At 44.4% G+C, this 14,499-nt stretch overlaps 2 protein-coding genes across 4 annotated transcripts; one reads left to right on the top strand and one right to left on the bottom strand.

The window, feature by feature from the left end:
* Nucleotides 1-182: 182 nt before the first annotated feature.
* On the bottom strand, nt 183-5,537 carry LOC140542603 (G-protein coupled receptor 61-like). The gene is made up of 2 exons (XM_072665379.1): nt 4,777-5,537; nt 183-3,874 (listed from the first exon to the last, which is right to left on the bottom strand). The coding sequence occupies exon 2, from the start codon at nt 3,756-3,758 to the stop codon at nt 2,313-2,315; it is 1,446 nt and encodes a 481-aa protein (XP_072521480.1). The 5' UTR covers nt 3,759-3,874; nt 4,777-5,537; the 3' UTR covers nt 183-2,312.
* On the top strand, nt 5,168-14,181 carry LOC140542601 (amphoterin-induced protein 1-like). Of its 3 annotated transcripts, XM_072665377.1 has the most exons (3): nt 5,168-5,340; nt 6,979-7,064; nt 7,818-10,661. In XM_072665377.1, exon 3 carries the CDS (start codon nt 7,818-7,820, stop codon nt 9,273-9,275), a length of 1,458 nt encoding a protein of 485 aa, XP_072521478.1. In that variant the 5' UTR covers nt 5,168-5,340; nt 6,979-7,064; the 3' UTR covers nt 9,276-10,661. The 3 variants fall into 3 exon arrangements, 2 of the variants coding, with proteins under 2 accessions (XP_072521478.1, XP_072521479.1); XR_011978147.1 differs by lacking the exons at nt 6,979-7,064; nt 7,818-10,661 and adding an exon at nt 13,874-14,181; XM_072665378.1 differs by lacking the exon at nt 6,979-7,064.
* The last annotated feature ends 318 nt before the right edge of the window (nt 14,182-14,499 follow it).

Raw genomic sequence — 14,499 nt, forward strand, 5'->3', positions numbered from 1 at the left:
GATGTATTTGGAGTTATTTGTATTTAGATTTATTCGGTTGTCAGTTAGTTATGATGCAATTGATCGTTCAGACATTTTCACTCATTAAACCAATCGCTGCTGTTCGCATGACAAGGATCTTTGGCTCTTGAAGACATTGTGTTTTTGTCAGCTGCGAAAAAAAGACACAGCGGTATTCCAACTAAATTTATTCAGCCGATGTGTTTTATTTTGTCACATCTGAATATTTCACATTATATAGTATATCCTGAGTCTGTTTGTTCTAACGTATCTGAAGGATTATTGTAATGTGTTATAAAATACATTTTTAAAAATAAACACTTATTAGTTCATCCTGGTAAATTTCTACATCGGTAAAGTTCTGCTCTTAAAAAGAAATAAATAATGGGTAAGTAGAAAACCAGTCTCTTCTGTTCTTGCGCTCACAGTACACAGTTACAGGGTTACTGCACACCATCACTGTACCACTATAACCGCATTACTTCCTATACTGGGAGGGTAAGAGTGAGAGAGAACAGATAGGGCAAGAAAGAGAGGGAAAAGAGGGTGAATGAAAGAGAGTGGGTGGGTGAGAAGGAAAGAGTGGGTGAAAGGCAAAGAGAGATACTGGGTGAGAGAGGAAAAGGGTGGGCGAGAGAGGGAAAGAGAGATAGTGGGTAAGAGAGGGAAAGGGTGGATGAGAGAGGTAAAGAGACTTAGAGGATGGGAGGGAAAGAGAGATAGTGCATAAGAGTGGGAAAGAGAGGTGGTGGACGAGAGAGGGAAAGAGAGAGATAGTGGATGAGAGTGGGGTTGTGTATGTAGACTCTATAAATAAACTCTTCCTTCACCTGTGAAATGTCGCCACTCATGGTTTCCATGGTAACCAAGATCCCAGAGCTGCTGGAGTGTGTAGATGAGAGAGGCTGCGGTCACATGCACACACACACACACATATATATATATATATATAATGATTGTCTGATTTTGCTTATAATTTAACAAGAACATTTACTGTACGGTGTCTCCCCCTAAAGGAACCAGCAGTGAATCACTAAAACCTGAATTTGTTTTAGGAGCGGAAATTTACACACACGCACACACACACTCACACACACACACACGCGCACACACACACACACACAGAGAGAGAGAGAGAAGGAAAGGATCAAGATGTCATAAAGGAAAACTTTTTAATTGCGACTCTCTGTCTCACCTTGTACTGAACACACACACACACACACACACATTATTCATACAGGGCAAAGGGTCAAAGCTTATCACAATGTACATCTATGTGTGTGGGAATATGAGTGTGTGGACACACTCATAGATATATACTCACACTCTCTCTCTCTCTCACACACATACACACACACACACACACACACACACGCAACTCAGTTGCAGTTGCAAGTATTCATTTCTTACAGTCCGGAGCATGAAATGGAAACAGGAAATGAATAAATAAATAAATACACTGAGTTTTACCCACTGGGTTAAACTGTAATGTTGATTTCGGCGCTCCCTGCCTGCCACCCTGAGAACAACACCATTAACATAAACTAAACTCATACAAATACAGAATTAGTTACAGCTCACATCTACGGAACGTTGAACTGCTGTAGAAAGACTTTTGTTCCAGCAAAAAAGTTTAAAACACCCAAAATCACAGCAACTCTCCACCTCTCTCGTCTTCAAACAAACCCATTGAAAAAATAATACAAATGGCGGTCAGCCGGCCAGCACCTTTTTACTGACTCATAAAACTAAATCAGGTCAGCAGGTTCACAAAACATTAACCAATGAAAGTGATAGTTTAGCTAAAACCAGATTTCCCCAGGTTACCTCAGATATAGTCCAAAGTCAGGTCTGCTTCTATAGTTTTCTAGTAGCACTGGAGCTACGAGGCTAATGTAGCTAACAATGTAGCTAACAAGTAATAGAAGAGCCCACCATCCCACATCTCACATCCCACCATTTAGCATGGTGCTAACTGCATGTTTACATCATTATATATAAATTGTATCTATGTTCTAGATAGCAGTGAGTCTGTCATACATTGAATAATTAAGATTACTAAACATTAGCTACCGTTTACAGTTAGCTCCATGCTAATTGGTGTGCTATTAGCTTCCATTACTTATTAGCTATGCTAGCCTTGTAGCTCCAGAATAAATGTAAAGAAGCAAAAGCAAAAATATGGAATCGAAAAATGTTTTGGATGATTAACGGCTTTTGGGGTAAGCTGTGGGAAACCTGGGAACCGCTGCCATACTATCACTTTAATTGAGAGTGGAAGGAAATCCTGGACCGGATCCATAGCCCCAGTTCTAGCTGTCCGGAATGTTGAGATTGTTCTTTATCTGTTGCTGCTCCAGAAATTCAGAGGTCTCTTCTGCAATTTGTCCCGGGATGCGGAAGTCAATCGGGATCGGCTGGGACTGGGGTAACGGCAGGCCGGGTCTGAGGGGAGAGGACTTGGGGCTGGAGGCATTGCGGGAGTCTGGATTCTCCCCGTTGCAGCCGGTGCCCTGCAGGAACTGCATAAAATTCTCTTGTATGGATCCATCCCGGCTAGGCAAGCGCTCCTGCTCGTCCCCGGCCAGCGGGCGGAACAGGAATGGGAGGTGCTTACTGAGCTCCTGGCGGATTTGCCGGTTCAGGCAGCCGTAGAAGAACGGGTTTGAAGTGAAGCACAGATAACCGATCCAGGTGACCACGTCTTCCAGGGGTGCATGAGAGGCAGGCTGTAAGGATGCTAGTGCCGAATACAGGTGGAAGGAGAAGTAAGGCAGCCAGCAAAACAGGAACTGCCCACCTAGAGCTGCCAAAATGGCTGCCGCTTTGCCCCCTCCAAATGGACGATGGGGTGTCCCGCGTGCACCGGTGCTCGTCCCAGTGGTGGAACTGGATCTGGACCCGGATCCGGAGCTTGTAACCATGGTGGAGCGGCTGCTGAGGGATTCAGAGCGCCTGCGCCTCAGAGTTTCGGTCCAGGTTGGCATCGGGCCATGCTGCATAGCTGCCACCCGTGCCACCTTAAACATGCTACAGTACACCACCAATATCAACAGCAGCGGGCACAGGAAATAGACCAATGCAAAAAGGACCATGAATGCCACCCGGTTGGCTTCACCCCCACTCCAGTGCAGAGAGCATCGTCTGTGTGTATGTGAGGGAGCAGGAGGGGTAGGAACATTAACTCCACCCCCGTCGACCCCACTCCCTCCAGCATCCAGCATGTGAGCCCGTCCTCCCTGCAGCACCCATGCCAGAAGTGGCAGCACAGACATCACCAGTGCTTTCATCCAGATGCCACCTAGAACCCCACCTACCAGGCCCAGAGTCATGCGGACTTCGTAACGCATTGGGTGAAGGACGTAGTAGTAGCGCTCCACGTTGACAGCGCAGATGGACAAAATAGCAGCGCTGACCAGGCACACACTTAGGAACAGGTAGCTGCGGCACAGGGCCTCGGAGCCCAAGAAGTTCCGACTGGATCCAGACATTATCCCCATCATGCCCAGGGGCATCAGCACCAGCGCCGCCAACAGGTCCACCAGGCACAGGTGGAACACAAACACAAACTTATGCAGCTGTGGAGCCCTGGCTATCACCAGCATGACTGCTGCATTTCCCGCCACAGCTAGTGCATCCATCAGCAGCATGACCACCAGCGCAAACAACTGGGACACAGCGCCCCCTTCAGGTTCCTCAGAGAGTGACTCGTTGGCCAGCCATAACGGCATTTGGGAGGAGTTCCTCTGGGAATCCATAGAAGTACGGGAGGAGCTGAGGTGGGGAAGATGGTGTTCTTCATGAGCCCATTTCCCAAGGGCCTAGAGTGAGGTAATCTTCTTCACCATCATAATACTGTTACTGCATGAATTTCCTGAGGAGAGAATAGAGGACAGCGGATCAGACTCCAAGCATTAGAAATTTTTCCCATCAAACATTGAGGTTCAGTGGCAGCTTCAGTCGGGTTCAGACAGAACACTGTCTGGGTATGCTATAATTGGGTTCACACAGAACCATGTCAGGCTACATTTGGATTCAGACGGAACTATGTTAGCCAACAGCTGGGTTCAGTCAGAACCATTGTCAGGCTACAGTTGGGTTTAGATGGAACCGTGTCTGCTATTATCAGGTTCAGACAGGGTCTGGGTACAGTCGGGGTACAGTTGGATATAGACAGAACTGTGTCGGCTCCAGTCGGGTTAAGATGGAACTGTGATGGCTACAGTCGGGATCAGACAAAACCATGTCTGCTATCATCGGGTTTAGATAGAACCATGTCTGGCTACAATTCAGTTTAGACAGAACCGTTTTGGCTACAGCCGGGTTCAGACAGAGCCGTTTTGCTACAGCTGGATTTAGACAGAACCGTGTGTGCTCTAATTGGGTTCACACAGAACCATGTCAGGCTACAGTCAGGTTCAGTCAGAAGCGTATATGGCTCCAGTTGGGTTCAGACAGTGTTGGCTACAGTCGGGCTTAGACAGAACCTTGTCAGGGTAGAGTTGGGTTCAGACAAAACCATGTTGGGCTACAGTCAGGTTTAGACAGAACCATGTGGGGTTCCAGTCGGGTTTAGACAAAACTGAGTTGGTTACAGACGGATTCAGACAGAACCGTGTCTGCTATCATCGGCTTCAGTTGGGTTTCTGTTGTGAAGCTCATGAGCATGCATGGTATCACTGTTTCTAGCCCTGCCCCCCCTCTGATTCAGCACTGATGTTAATACTAATTTTGAGAATGAGTGTATCTTCAACATATACACACACACACACACACCTGCTGTATGGTGCTTCTTGTTAGCTGGTCTCAACACATCTGCATCATCATCATCATCATCATCGTCTTCTTCAGAGGCAGTCAGCATGGAAGCAGCACAGAGGCGCTCTCTCTCTCTCTCTCTCTGTCTGTCTTTCTCTACACACTGTGGTGATGAAGCCGGTGAGTGGAGGATGGAGAGAGGTATCCACAGAACATTCTGTCCTCCTCTTGTCTCTGTCTGTCTCTCTCTCTCTCACACACACAGACACACAGTGACTGCAGTGATGTATAGAGATGTACACTCTGAACTGCTGGCTCCTTTGGGTCCTAGTGCCTGTCTAGGTCTGCTTCAGCGCTGTGTTTCAGATGCCCTCGTTGACTTGCCCTCGTTATGTTCCCTTTAGTGTCCTGATCTGCAGCTCTCCACCCCGACGGACTCTAAACACAAGAGTTTACCTACTTCACTGATCCATAACCAGTCAGGTCTGTGTGGGTTCTGCTGTGTCGCTGTGCTCTTGGATCGATATCTGATGCTGTCTGCTGCTCGACTCGGTTTGGACCCCTCATCACGTCCATGTCGGGGTAATTCCAGCATGTCTGTATTGTCCCCCTTAAAGCCGAGACGAGTGGCAGATTAGAACCCTGCGGTTCTGTAGGCTTTCTCTGCCTCTCGGTTCTGTATAAAAGGAGTGAAGCAGAGTGATAAAGGCAGTCAGCCAATCACACTCAGAAACACTGTTGCCACGGTGACAACACCTTCCGTCTGCTGAACACACACACATTCACTGTGTCTGATCAGCATTTATAAACAAACTCGAACACACATCAGAATGTGTGTGTGTGTCTTGCCCTTGAGTGGATGCTATTTTTGGTGGTTACCGTGGAAACCATTGAATTTGCACTGGCAGTGATTGGAGCTAGGAAGCAGGAATCTGCTTTTTCTGTCTGTCTTTCTCTCTCTCTCTCACTCACCCCCCCCCCCCCACACACACACACAGACGGATGCATATATATATATAAGAAATTATAACATGGGAACATTACTTTGTATTTTACCACTGAGTGGAGTTGTATGGGAGTGGAGTCATATGGGGGTGGCTCCACCACGGCTGGGTTCCCTGTCCCCTACAAAGGTGGTGAAAACAGCTTTTGTAGCCGAACAGAATCTTATGTCCAACCAATGACGGTAGAAAACATGGACGCCGTGGTTCTGTTTCCTTTCATTCTATAGAAATGAAGCCAAAATCACCTGCCATGTTGTTCAATTTGCAACCAGAGTCTGCGCAGTAGAGACCAACGGCAGATACAGACATGCATACTCATTTGATTAGACCCACCCCTTTTCTCAGACCGGCTTCTGTGAGCTTACAGCCATAATGGGGCAATGTCTTTGAACAGTAAAATACTCTACAGCACATCTGTTGGACTGTTGGTCCCTGATCACAGTTTTGATTTCTAACAATCTCACTGTTCATGCTGTAAAATTCACACATTTCATTTTCTCAGAAGCAAAAGCCAGAGGTCATTGCTTTAAATTTAACGGTACATTAAGAAGAACTATTCAGTAATGAAAACTACTAATGTTACAATAAAAATAATCATTAATTTCAATATTGCTGTCACATTAATATATAGTCACAGGCTCTCTTCCAGTAATGTAGTACAGTGGTAGAAATGATCAGATAAATGGTCACAATCTCAAAATCTCTTCATTACAAGCTCTCTTCTGTCCAGAGCTTAAGCAGTTTCAGCTGGAGACATCAATGCTTCAAATGACTTTAGAATTACTATCAGCATATTATCTACTTATAATCTGCTTGTTATATACAAAAAGGAACAGATCTCTCGTATTTTGGGATTGTTACAGGGCACTGTATAATCAAATATATATATATATATATATATATATATATATATATATATATATATATATATATATATATATATAGTTTGCATGTGTGTAAGTATGTATTTGAATATACATACACACACAAACTAGGAGCAAAACCACACACATACCCTGATACTCAGCGGGAGGCGGGGCGGCTTCATTAAGTGATAGAATGTCTTATTAATAATTTATGCCAACACCAGTCTCTCTCTAAGACACACACACACACACACACACACACACACACACTTCAGGGCTGGTGTGAGTGGTGGTGGTGTGTGATGTGAGCTGGAATAAACACACCCTCAGAGTCTTACCTTACTTCACAGGTGTGTAAAAAACACACTCGGCTCTAAATCCAGACTGTGGGCTTACACACCTAAACTGTGAAAGGATTAAACATAGTGAACCCAAGGTAAGACTTTTCTCTATTTAATAATTAGTGTGTGTGTGTGTGTGTGTGTGTGCTTTCTTCTCTCCTGTTGGAAAATGAACTTCAACTGTTCCTCTGATGTAGAACAGCCTTTAGTGAAAACAGATGGTTCTCCAAGGGTTATGTAGTAAAGCCAATGGTTCTGAATGGAACCATGATGACTCTTTGCCTTATAGAGCGTGCTGTTTCTGTAACAGAGAGGAATGTAGAGGACTGCTGCACTCCGCAGGGGCAGCGCCACCATGTGGTTACACTCAGTTCCGTTTAACTGAAATTGGGAACCTTTCCCAGCTGCTTTCAGTGGAACCTCAGCCTGAACTCGCCGCTGATCGTTCTAGGCTGTCACAGAGTATTTATTATTTATTTGATCAGAGTGGAACCACAGAGCAAAGCACATTACGCAGCGTATGCTAACAGAACAGCACAACGTCTCTAGCTGAGTGCCGGGATGGCCAAATTTGCATTAAATATGTTACGCTGAACTCAGCTATGAACATGATCAGTAATTACAGCTGATTAACGATCAATCATTAACTCAGAGCAGCAGTTAGCTGATTAGCCTACTTCACTACCAGAATGACACAGGGCATGATGGGAAATGTGGTCATAATGTTATAATATTAATAATAATGTGGATAAAATGAGGATATTATTCTGTATGGAACACACAGGATAATTCACTGTGGATACTAGTAATTCATAGTGCACCTGTCCTTCTGCTTTCCGCTGTTACAGATGTGCGAGTCAGTAGACAGTGCTGGGGCAAGAAGACGAACACCTTACATGCTGCCCCCTGCTGGACACTGTAGGGCGTATGCCTGCGCGAGGGTGGTGCTCATTGTTCTGTTGTCCGTTAGTCTGGCAGCAGCGTCCATCTGTCAGGGCCCCTGCATCTGCGCCAGTGACATTATCAGCTGCCCCCAGAGGAACCTATCAAGTCCTCCCATGCCGCTGCCCCGCTACGTTGCCCTGCTGGACCTCAGCTTCAACAGTATCAGCCGCTTGCGCTCGGACTGGACTGCAGTGCGGCTCCGCAGTCTGCACACACTCCTGCTGAGCCACAACAGCCTACACTTCCTGTCCCCGGATGCGTTTGTGCTAGTGAGGAGACTGAGGCACCTGGACCTGTCCTCAAATGTTTTAACGCACCTGGATGAGTTTGTCTTTGAGCCACTGTCACACCTGGAGATTTTGATGCTCTACAACAACTGGATCGGTCAGATTGACCGGATGGCGTTTTCCGGGCTGCTGAGCCTGCAGAAGCTTTACCTGAGCCAGAATCGGCTCAGCCGCTTCCCTCTGGAGCTGCTCAAGGATCGGAACCGTCTGGACAAGCTCCGGTTACTGGATGTCTCATCGAATCGAATCAGAGCCCTGCCCCTAGCTGAGCTGCAGGTACTTCCTACCTGGCTGAAGGACAGCATCTACTTTCACGGCAACCCATTGGTCTGCAGCTGCGATCTGTACAGCGTCCTGATTGGCTGGCAGCAGCGAGATCTACGCCCAGTTTCCGAATTCCCAGACAGTCTTGTATGTGTGCAGCCATGGTCACCTGCGGGTGGAGCCAAAGCCAGCATCCTGCAGCTCCACCTGCAACTGAACTGCAGTGCAGTCCGAGTTCGGGAACAGGAGGGTTTTCTAAACCAGATCCTCATCCTGGACTGTGATACGCGCTACAGGGGTGCAACAAAGAACTGGATAGCGCCCCCGCTGGCCAACAACAGCATTGTGCAGCCATTGCCAGATGGGCAGCTGCAGGTGGGGCCGCTGCGGGTGGAGGATTCAGGGGAGTACAGGTGTTTAGTGGAGGGTGAGGATATGAATGAGACAGTGGTGGTAATGGTAAGGGTCCATAACTCCACTCAAGGTTTTGGCGACAGCCTGAACACAGCCTACACCACACTGGGTTGCTGCGTGCTCAGCGTCATTCTTGTACTGTGCTACCTCTACCTCACACCCTTCCCCTGTTATCACAGCAACCACTTGGCCAAAACAACCCATGAAGACAGCTTCTACACCTCCAGCCTGAGTGTTACACACACGCTTGGACAGCAGGGGGAGTCGTATGTGGCCTTCTATGAGCCTAAAGAGCAGAATGGTGGCATAAAAAGAGAGGAGGATGAAGGGTGGACGTATGAACAAGACGAGATGAAGCAGTGCTCCACCAGCTTGGACACGTACATCAGGGTATAATGTGGCAGGAATTGTTAATTGTTAATGACCCCACAGAGGCTGCAATCTGAGTCCTAAATAGTCTAAACTTCTAAAGGGGCCAGAGGCCCAAAAAAAATTAAATTAAATTAGTTTTTTGGCAGAATTGATAGATTTGTGGGGTGGGTTTGGTGTTCTGTAAAACACTCTGTAAGACATTTCACCAGTGTGTGTTTAAGAACTTTCTCTGTGTCTGGATAGTAGACTAGGTATGATGGACTGTTCTTGTCGTTCCCTACAAAGATTCCCTTTTAACACTTTGAGTCTAGGTTAGGCTTTCTCCCTATCAACATGTCATATGGAGGTGGTTTTAAACAGCTGTTTAAGGCCCTGTTGTGAAGAGTTCTTTGGGTAAATTGCTGTGTAAAATGGTTAGCGTGTAACCCATCGGTTGATTCGAGCCCCACTTGCTCTCACACTGTACATGGCATTCCACAGCACAACACTCATCCGTTTACATCCCAAACACAAAGCTCTTAACTTTCTCCAGCTTCAGCTTAGTTGCAGGTATTGTCATAACATCTGCCACCATATCTGCTGTGGTACAGAGTTCAGTTATTTTACACTCCTGGAGCGCTGATCGACTGAAGTGATGTCTAATGTGGACAAGTCTTCAGCTTTGTCACCATACAGGGTTCATGGAAAGAGTGATTTGCTTCTTGGTTGTCTTCAGGTATTTTCACAGGTGCATATTGGTGATCACTGTTTATGGCATTTAGTAGCTGTGTGACGTACAAGCTTTCCTAAGTGGTAACAGCCAGTGCATTGTATTTTCCTTTACATTTAGACCAAGCAGAGAGTAAGAGGACCATCTTTAGTTGGACTAAAACTGGAGCCTGTTGTGCTTTATCTGTCTCCTGTATTTGATGCTGAATCTGCATCACTGTGTGCCTCAAGTTTCAGTTTCTCTCCACTCTTCTGGTAACACAGTCCATGATCAGTTGAAGCCCTTAAGTACAGTTACAGGAAACCATATTACTTTATGTGTGTGATTCTTAATCTAGTAGTATGCAGAATATTTCAATGTATTGTAATCAATTTCTGTTCCTCTCATATGCAGTATAAAAGACTATGGCACATGTATAGAACACATGTACTCTGTGAGTCATCATCAAGCTTAAGTTTATGCCCTTATATGGTAGAAAAAGTCTGTGTATGTACACTTGCAGGGGTTATAAGTGCAATATTTATGAGTGAAGTTCGTTGGATCACCAAGGTGATCAGATGCTTTTGTGCACTGGAAACCGCTAAGAAGAACTAAAGCCTGCTGCGACCGGCCTCAACTTCCTCATTTCCCATGTATATAAGAAAGCCATGCTTACTTGTTAAGCAGCGACTATATTCTGTTGCTCGAATAAAGTTACTACTCACTGCAATACAAGACAGGGTTGTGTTGTTTCTCAACTTCCACCACAGTACCTCATTACATGCTTGACTGCAGTCCAGTGTTGTACTTGTCTGAGACAAATGAACTGTGACAATATACTGATGGTCCAACTTGGATCAGGTCTTGTACATGTTGTAACGGTTACGGTTTTGTAAGTAGTCTTGAAACTAAAAAGAAAGGAATGCAGAGAGAATCATCCACTGAGTGTTATTTTGTTTACTGCACCACAAACCCACTGAAAACACAACAAAACATACAAACATCCACCAGTTCTTTTAATGGTTCTTTCATACTTTGTTTTTGAATTGTACCAATAGACACAGAGGAGTTGGATAGTTCTCACTGAGGTGTTTGTACTTCTTCAGATGTCCTTCTTTCTAAAGACAGTTTCACGCATGATTCTACCAATATCCATCTGAGGATCAAGTTAACTGTAAAGAGTAAAACCTACACAGAACTTCTGAATATATATTAAAAAAATGGAACCATGGAAAAACTTGCAATGAGTTTAAGTTTTATTAAGTTCCTTGAATAAGGGTCTTTATTACAGTGAGGCCTGAATTTAGCCACATTACTAAGCTTTCTTGCTTTCTAATGCCCCCCCCCCCCCCCTTTTCTCTTCACATAAGTCAGTCTACCTGCTGCTTTGTGAGATCTTGTAGGATCAACAGAATCGTTACTTGTTACACTGTGACTTTTATTCACATGGGCTTGACCTTGGCAGACATTCCAAATTGTTCTAGTACTTTTGATGTGTACTTCTTTTGACTCCTCTTTACTGCTCCCTGACTTTGATCCAACTCAGTATCTAGAAAATAGTTCAGTTTTCCTAGATCCTTTATCTTGAATGTTGTTGACCTCTTTTTCACCTTCATGAGTAAGTAATTGTCACTGGCAGCATTGATGAGATCTTCAAACCAGACGATCAGTATTATCCTCCTGTTTTCAGGGTGTTTGTTGTAGACACGATGGTCAGCTGGGTTCTGTGTAAAGCCATTTTCATCTTGATCATGTTTCTGTTAAATGCCATCTTGAGCATCAGTTTGAACATCAGGGGGTACACACCTCTCCCCATGGAAATAATTAGCTGCCATTACCTGGTCAGTCTGGGTTTGGTGTTCTGTAACAACTCTGTAAGAAATTTCCCTACAAAGATTCACCTTCTCATTTTCAGTCTTGCTTCTATCTGTCATGTTTGTAAGTCTAGTATACTGATCCAAATACTCTCATGTTCAAAAGGTTTGGCTTTCAGAGTACAAGCAGCACCTGCATTGAATGTGGGCTGTTAAATATGTAATCTATATATAAATATATAAACCCTAGAGAAGTATCTGTCGAGAGCATACAGTGACTTATTCAGTTTACAGAAAACCTTTTCACCTCTGTTTGATTTTTCTTCAAATCCCATTATTCCATTAATCTACGCAAGCACACTGTTGTAACGTCTATCTGGTGGAGCTGAAGGTTATACTGTGCTGTCATCTGCATCAACCCAAAACTGATTTTGTTTAACTCCTTGTCTCTTTTAAAGCTCTGTGGTACATTACAGACCCGCTAACAGAAATCAGTATCTGTGATTATCTGGTCTTTAATATGTGACAGTCAGCTAAATACTGAGGTGCTTTACTATCTCTCTTTGGATGACGTGTACTAGGTCTGTCTCCCTCTGTTCAAGCACCATCCCTGAGCATTAGGTTAAAACTCCTGAACCTCTTCTGTGGTGAAATAAAATGGTCAGCTGCTAGCAGGGGGGGGGGGGGGGGGGGGGGTACACATCTCTCCCTATGAAATAATCAGCTGCCATTACCTGGTCAGTCTGAATTTGATTTTGAATTAGATTTTTTTGGCTTGTGAAATTTCTTTCCCTGTCTCTGGATAGTAGACTAGGTTGTAACGGTTACAGCTTTGTAAGTAGTCTTGAAATGAAAAAGAAATGAATGCAGAGAGAACCATCCACTAAGTGTTATTTTGTTTACTGCACCACAAACCCACTGAAAACACAACAAGGCATACAAACATCCACCAGTTCTTTTAATGGTTCCTTCATACTTTGTCTATTGGAACAATTGAAAAACAGGAGCTGGATAGCTCTCACCAGAGTGTATCTACAAACCTCTTTTGCACACTTGATCTATAGGACCAGGTGATGTATTGAGACTCTAAATTGTTCCAGGTTCTTCCAGACTGTTTGAGAGCATACAGTGACTTATTCCGTTTACAGACAACCTTTTCACCTGTGTTAGATTTTCCCTTAAATCTCTCTGGTTGCTTCATACAGATCTCACAATTAATCAAAGCATTCAAGTAAGCTGTTGTAACGTCCATCTGCTGGAGCTGAAGGTCGTACTTTGCTGTCATCTGCATCAGAGTGTCTAATGGTGTAACATTGGCAGTTGCAGAAAATGTCTCCTTGTAATCTGCCTCCACTTACTCGACAGTAACCCTTAACAACGGATCAGACTTTGTATGTTTCAGATTCATCTATACTGTTTTTAATCATAGGGTTCTCCAGTTTCTCTCTGCTGTGTCATTTTTTTGTGGCAAGTTAGGTGCCAAGGTCTTGCACCTTATGCCCTTCTTCCCGAGCAATGACTGAAAATCCCTGGCAGTGGACTGTGGACCATTATCTGAACAAATATCTTTTACTGTTCTATATGGGGATCAAATCAGCCAGGCATCGCTCGCCAGATTTTATGGTTACACTCTCTACTACTCTACTGTCATTCCCCCTACTATAGCATGTAATGTGGAAACATCATACTTACAGTGACCAAGGATTTCTTTGCATGTTTGAAAATCGTAACACATTGTGACCATCACTGTGATTGTTGATGACGTTCAGGAGCCTATTTAATGGCAAACTTGGTGCCATTTCTGTGGCTCAGTTTGTCACGTCCTTGGTGAGAATTCACAGTGCCTATCGCTGTTTAATTCTGAATGCATTGACTGCCCAAGGTTTAATCTTTTACAGTTGCTGAGGCGGGACTGGTCGTGGTGGTGGCATTACCACAATTTATGGTTCAGTTCTATGCACAACCCAAACTTTGGGTTCTGAAGCTTAATGCTTGACAACTATACATTGATTATAAAAATACTCCTTCTGACTTGAGTCTCTCGATTGTTTTGTTTGTCCCCACAGCATCTTGGAGAACTTCTTAAACCCTACAACCGGTAATGTACATTTCTTTTTCAGGATTCTGGACGTTCAGTTTCCCACTTCAGAAGAAGCAACTCTGGGGGAAGAGCCTCCAACTCTGGAATAAACATCCTGTTGCTGTTCTGGACACACTTTTAGTATTCTAATCATGCTGCTGTAGCCAGTATTCATATTACCACTGTTCTGTACTGCTCTGATTACAGGTTCTGATTATTATTGTCTTTCAAATCTACTTCTTTTACAGACTGCACACCAGTCTACTTATACTCCCAATCCCTCGCTCTCCCCCTCTCTCTATATCCACTGATATGCTGTCCTGCTCTGCGTCTTCATATTAAGTAATTTTCGCCTAACTGCATAGCTGTGCATATGACTGTTGCACACCTGCACACTTTCACGTTACAATCACATTTTCATCATTTATGGCTTGATGTCACATTTGCAGCTCTTAAAATTCACTGGTGTTTCTTTTGTTGATTTTTATTCTTGTTCTGTCGTGTTGTGCTATCAGGTGTTGAGCAGAGGAGGATGTGTTACCCTTTTGAGTCTTTGTTCCTCTCAGGGTTTTTTTTTTCTTCAACTTGTGTACATATGAGATTTTACATTATTATTATTTATTTTTTTTAAATACTACAAATGTTTAAAACCCTGCCTTCACTTTG

Source organism: Salminus brasiliensis, chromosome 21, assembly GCF_030463535.1.
Source record: "Salminus brasiliensis chromosome 21, fSalBra1.hap2, whole genome shotgun sequence".
NCBI classification, from domain to species: domain Eukaryota; kingdom Metazoa; phylum Chordata; class Actinopteri; order Characiformes; family Bryconidae; genus Salminus; species Salminus brasiliensis.